Source organism: Lactuca virosa, chromosome 4 (genome assembly GCF_052849685.1).
Source record: "Lactuca virosa cultivar CGN04683 chromosome 4, Lactuca_virosa_CGN04683_v6, whole genome shotgun sequence".
NCBI lineage: Eukaryota > Viridiplantae > Streptophyta > Magnoliopsida > Asterales > Asteraceae > Lactuca > Lactuca virosa.
Window position 1 is genome coordinate 145,135,552 of NC_136429.1, and position 6,624 is coordinate 145,142,175.

The window sequence follows — 6,624 nt, forward strand, 5'->3', positions numbered from 1 at the left end:
GCTTTTCTGGATCCTTGGATTCACTCAATCCAACACTGTCCTTATTCACTTTACGAAGATGACAATCTTTCTTGAAGTGACTCGGTTTGTTACAGTTCCAACAAACCACTTTTTCCTTCTTGTTGGAAGACCTGTTATCCTTTCCTTTAAACTTCCTTTTTCCATTAGACTTCTTGGGATTCTTTAAACTTTCTCCTTCCACCATGTTCACAGAAGAGGAACCAACTTGATTCTTGCCTTTTGGATTGTTATCAAGTTCTTGAGTCCTTAATGACTCTTAAATCTATAAATGGATTCCAAGTTGAGTCAAAGTTAATTAAACTTTGTTATGTTTCAGATTATGTTTAAAATCTTTCCAGGAAGGGATCAGTTTGTCAATAATCACAGCCATAAAAATCGTTTCATCCATTTTCAGATTGTGTTGAGCAAACTGTCCCAAGATCCTCAACATTTCATGGAATTGTTCCATAACAGGCCTAGAGTGAGACATCTTGTAACCCATAAAGTTACTGACAAGAAACTTCTTACTTGATGCATCTTCAGTCATGTACTTGGATTCAAGAGAATTCCACAGTTCTTTTGCGGTTTCAACATTTTGATAGATATCAAATAGAGAATCAGACATACCATTGAGAATATAACCACAATAGATGTAGTCATCATTGTTCCACTTTGATCTTCTTCTTATTGCTTCAAAATTTTCAGCTTCATCAAACTCTTGCATGGGGTGTACTGAATACATACACCACTTTCAGAGTAGTAATGAGAAAATGCATCTTCTTTTACCATATAGGAAAATCATGCCCTTCAAACTTGTTCAGTTTGTCAAACTTGTTTGTCATGACCTTCACAGAATCACCACTTGCTATGATCCAACTACTTCGATTTTTGTTACAGATTTGGGATTAAGAGCACTTGGAAAATTTGAAAAATGTGTTTAACACTTTCAAATCTACTCCCAAATCCTCAACTGGATAATACTCAAAAGTTTGAGAGCAAGGAAAGAAAATGACAGGGTATGTTTTCGTTGTGTGTACCAAAAAGTTTTGACCAAAATTTTCTTAAATATGTCTCTTGTCAAAACAGTTATAAAACAGTTTCCAACGTTCAAAAACTGACACAAAGCAGGCATTTAACCAATTGATAAAAGCATAACCGACGGGTGTCCCAAAACTGTGACCAACAATCAAACCCGACACAAAACGGTCGTTTTATACACTAGATAAAACACCGAACCAACGGGTAAAACACCAAACTGCATGTGTTCCGACGCAAGCTTGTTGCGACATGTTCCAATATTAGTCGTTCCGATGTGATCCTACCCATCAGAAGTAAACATCATCGTTCCAATGTGTTGCGTTCCATTGAGTTGCGGTCCATCGGAAGTGAACAGTAACTTGCCAGTTACGAATGAGTTGCGTTCCAATGAATTGTGATCCATCAGAAATGAACAGTAAATCGCCAGTTGCAAACTCATTTTTGGTCTAATACCAATTCTCTTCCGAAATCAGTTTCAGTCCAATACCAATTTTATTCAGAAATCAGTTTCGGTCCAATACCAACTTCATTCCGAAATCAATTTCGTTCCGATATCAATTTAATTTTGAAATCATTTTTCTCTTACTTAGAATCTTGTATAAACTTAAACAAATGTGTACTTCACACATTCCTTACTTGTTTAATGTTCATTAAGATTGATTTTGATCAATAAATCAATCAATTATATTTAAATACAATTAGGGAAACAATTCACCAACATACTTTAGTGATATATATCTTGCAATCCAAAATATGAGAGAAAAATGAGAATTCAGAATCATTGATAAACTTTGATGGGTGAGGGTTTTGGAAGGGTATTTAAATATCAATGTAGTACGTGACAAACCTTTTGCAATGGACGTCCCTAAGCAAATTAAAACCTATATGCCCTTAAATTAATCCCTCGCCAATAATTTAACACACTTTTCTTGGCGATGGAAAAAATTCGTCCGTGATCCGTTGGAAAATATTTCAACGACCGAATATTGATGAATTGTAAGTTGTTCATAACCTAACTTCTAGTAGTGACATGGTGAATACAATACTAAAAGCTCCAAGGGAAAAATTCAAAAATTATAAAATTAACGATATGATATGATATTAAGAAATTTAATTAGTTATATTGTTATTCCCGAACCTAAATTTAAAAATTCAATTGTTTTTAGTTAATCTAAAGTAGACCTAAATTAATGTGGATGGAAAAAGTTGGCATCTAAACCTCTACAAGCCAAGTTCCACACCGCACCAACAAGTACCAATAGACTCAGCCCTACGCCTAAGAAACCAAGCCAAAGATTAAACCACCACCTTACGGATTTTACTGGTGGTCTCTTGATCGCAATCCACATGAGACATGGGTACCCAAATGTTAAATGCAGTGCAATCCCTCCGATGATTAGTGCAAGGGTTTGTAGAAACGGGAACGCCACGGATATAAAGAAGGTCAAACCTCCAAATAAAATCCTGATTCCCATACGACTTAACTTCGAGCATTCCCTCCCCGTTCTGCTTGCATACACACGTTCTAAGTTATCGTAGACCACCATGCTGTAAATTTGGAAAGCAGCGACACAACTTATGACAACTTGCACATATATGAGACCAAGCACTGGTTTTGATGAGTGGTGGTGGAGGGTGGTTGAGAGTGCCGTTAGTATTCCCCCATTGGCTGGAATCTGCAAACATTTTTAGCTAGTATTGAGTATTTTATATAGGTTAAACTCAAATCTTGCTAGTTTTTTCATGGCAGATTACTATTACTAACCTTGTTTCCGAATGCCCAATATCCAACCATTGCAAGGGGGAAGAAACACATTGCAATAATAACATATGAAGCTGTCACTCCTTTCCACATGAGCTTTGCTGATGAACGATTTGGTGTTGATGTCATTGTACCCTTTTGCAACAAAAGAAACTCGTTAATAACTTTAAAGGTATTGATTTAGGGTTTATATTGTGCCAATCAATCCGGATGAATAGCTTTAAAGATATGTACCTGTATCTCTAACACAACGTTATGGCCTCTAAATGCAACGGCAATGATCCCAAGAGCATTCAAGATACTTCGGGCTCGACCAGCTTCTGATTCCACAACTTTTGATGGATCATAAGAAGTGTCGTCTGCTCTTCCTTTAGCAACGAACAATATCCATAAGGTTGTACAATATCCAATGGCCATTATCCCTCCAGTAAATGAGACTATAGCCACTGAATGCAAATCTGGACAAAACAGGGACACAAGAATTGCAAATGAAATGAAAACCAAGAACCATTCCGTGGTTGTCAAGTTGGAAGAGCAATCGTCAAATATGAGTTGATAGAAAAGTTTCATCGCTCCACCTCCTGTGATTATGAATATCACACACGTGCCTGTTGAAAGATACATCACCGGAAATAGGGCAAAAAGTTTCCCGAGCTTTTCACCTGCAAAAATTATTCAAAAACAAACAATCAAGTTAACTAGTTACATAAATATATACTTTTTCTATGTTATCTACTTTAACAAAGGAATCTTAATATACGTACCAAAAGCAACAATAGAAAGTTGAAGGTATCGGCTGTAACGAGTACCCGGGACGCATTCATGAAGACCCACTAACAACCCAATGGTGTAAAGCTGCCATAGAAATGCCACACACAAACACAGAATCCCCCAAAACCTGAAACAAGACTTTAGGTCGTTGGATTAAGAACAATTAATAGGCCTTTTATATGACATACATGAGTACTCCATACGAAGTATTATGCAACACGTGTCTATATTGGGCTTACCAGCCGAGATATACGAAGGCGAGGGGAAGAGAGAGTGTTTGGATTCCGATTCCCGAGCAAAGTAAGTGGAATGTTGCGGTCCACGAATTCCCTTTTCTTGATCTGGTGATGGGAAGCCACTCGTCTGGTGTTTGTTTGACTCCATTCTGGTCATCCTTGGAATCAGATTGGGAAGTTGTCGAGTTGTTCTTCGTCATGCACTTGCTTATAACATCACCTTCATCATTCATTATATGAATCCTTTTCTCAAATGCGCCTTCATCTTGCTTACGTCCATCCACCGTTTCGCCCATAATTCTTTACACCTGTCTCAATTAAGGTCAATGTGTGTGTTCCAAGAGGGAGATTTTGATGGGTACGTAACTTTGAAGACGTAATTCTAATTAATTTATGTGTTTGATCTCTTTACACCTGCTTCCCCTTTAGTACGTCTATCTTTTCGAAGGAGATGAAGAGACTAGAGAGAGATTTTGATGGGTTTAGTTGAAGAAACAATTAAGGCAAAGGCCACTTTATATATAACAATATGATCGATGACTGTTCATTGTCAAACATAAAAAAGGTGTGTGTCACTTTAACAGCTCTAGCATATGACATGAGTACGGATGACGTCTATGCTTACCATTTATGTTACATAATAATCATAATAAAGTAAAATTATTCTAAAAGCTGTAAAAATGAATCTTAAATTACTTTATCTTTTTGGTCACAAAAACTTGTTATATAAGGTAAAATCACATAATAAGTATTGTCTTTTATATCTTTTAAACATATGGGTAAAAAAAAACTCTTCTATCGTGTCCGGTCATGCTTAGTTCCTGGCTTAGTGTGTTTACGTTTATTTATCTATACTAGGCGAATACATATGCTGTACAAAATACAAAAAAAAATTAGTTTAAATATTTATATATATTTTTATTTTTTATATATAACAATGACGATGTTAACTCTAATATAATAATTTTTATATTAAATTGATATATAATATCGATTATTTTGAATTGTATGTTAAAATAGACATCTATTAAACTATATGATCTTAATCGTTTCAATTATCTCTATGTATAGGTTACTTATAAATAACATAAAAATAATATATAGTTTAATGTTGTTATGATTAATTATTTTTTTTTTAAATATTTGTTTAACATTTTAATTTCTATCATTATAAATCTTTAAGACATCAAACATTATTTTTGTTTTTAAATTTAACAATATGATTTTTTATAAAATGTTAATTTTTAACTATTATTATTGTAAATTATTTTTAAACAGATTATTTGGAAAATTCTTAATGATTATAAAAATAATCTTATAAAAAAATTAGTTAAGTTGGGATTACAAATTAGGTTTTGCATTTAACACTATAATTTATGACTTTCAATTATTTACAAAATAATCTTTGAATTTTCTTTTAAGTTTAATTGAATTTTCGATTTAATTTAACTCTTTAACATTATCTTTAAATTAATAATTCAATTATTTTATACAAACTATTCAAAATTTATGGTTTTAAAATGACAATGGTTCACATTAAACAATATATTCAAACTAAATTAAATATAAAATATGTTAAAAGTTAAGCACGTAAATTTATATAATACTAAAAAGATGTTATTTTAATATTGAAGCTTAGTTAATTTATGATTATAATTTATGTTTTCTACTTATTTAATATTATTAACCAATTTATAATTATTATTTGAAAAAAAAATCATAAGAGTTTCAATGCATATGATGAAAATAAAAAATGTCTTTTTCATTATATATATATATATATATATATATATATATATATATATATATATATATATATATATTATCATGGAGATACATACTCACTCACACAAAGTACCCAAAACAATTGAAGATACATATAGAATTAACCATAAGATTTGAACCGGACGACCTTAAATATTAACTATTTCTGACTTTATCATCAATAATTAATTGTCAATTACGTACTTCTTTGTAAGCTTTGTAAGTTATCCATCTATGTTAATTAGCAAATGATATTTGAAATTTTTTTCTTAGACCATCCGTTATGGTCTTCACGACCACAGCCTCCATCCAACTCCACGTCATCATCATCGTCTTCCTCAACCTAGCCGGGATGGTGCTCAACAACGACTTCCTCGTGGTCTGCAAGAGAGAAGAAGACAGGAAGAGAGAAGAAGAGAGGAGACGAGAGACATGATTGGTCGTCCACCTCCGTCGTCCCCAACACGAACCACCACGACCACGAGCCACGACGAGGCACCGGGATGGTGTGCACGATCGTGGTTCGTGGCCAGCTAGACCACGAAGGTCATCGTCCTGTGTATACCGGACGGCCTTAGATGAAATTCTTTTTTGTATTCTTTTTGGTATTCATTATATAAGATATTAATCCCCTCTCAGGTTAATTAAAATGAACTTTAGATATTAATTTTTCTAATACTCAATGATAATATTTTTTATTCAATATTCATGGAACTTTTTGTTTAGTCTTTATTAATAATATCGTGATTTTTTTTCCTTAAGTCCTTGCCATTTGATAAAATGTACATGTCACACATGATGTCGCATACTCAAAATATGTATATAAGTATAAACTTGACCGTGGACAAAAAAAACATCTATTAAAGAAGATCTAACTATCAAACACAAACACAAACACTTGAATACATATGATCAAGACATGTTTTTCTCTAAATATATTATAATGATATATGAATATTCAACTATGGTTAGTTTCTTTTTCTAGCATGTGATTAGTGGAATATAATAAGACAAATAAATTATGGAGGAGCTTTAATATTTAATATGTTCAAA

The 6,624-nt window shown here is 33.0% G+C and overlaps 1 protein-coding gene across 1 annotated transcript; it reads right to left on the minus strand.

Annotated features, from left to right (window-relative positions):
* Positions 1-2,175: 2,175 nt before the first annotated feature.
* LOC145168545 (lysine histidine transporter-like 8) lies at positions 2,176-4,214 on the minus strand. The gene is made up of 5 exons (XM_079087333.1): positions 3,811-4,214; positions 3,565-3,698; positions 3,035-3,462; positions 2,804-2,935; positions 2,176-2,714 (listed from the first exon to the last, which is right to left on the minus strand). Exons 1-5 carry the CDS (start codon positions 4,101-4,103, stop codon positions 2,226-2,228), a joined length of 1,476 nt encoding a protein of 491 aa, XP_078943459.1. The 5' UTR covers positions 4,104-4,214; the 3' UTR covers positions 2,176-2,225.
* Between the last annotated feature and the right edge of the window lie 2,410 nt (positions 4,215-6,624).

Coding starts and splice junctions, on each gene's coding strand:
- LOC145168545 (XM_079087333.1), bottom strand. CDS start 4,103: ATGGGCGAAACGGTGGATGGACGTAAGCAAGATGAAGGCGCATTTGAG. Junction 3,463..3,564: donor ACTTTCTATTGTTGCTTTTG/GTACGTATATTA, acceptor TAATTTTTGCAG/GTGAAAAGCTCGGGAAACTT. Junction 2,715..2,803: donor ATTGGGCATTCGGAAACAAG/GTTAGTAATAGT, acceptor AAATGTTTGCAG/ATTCCAGCCAATGGGGGAAT.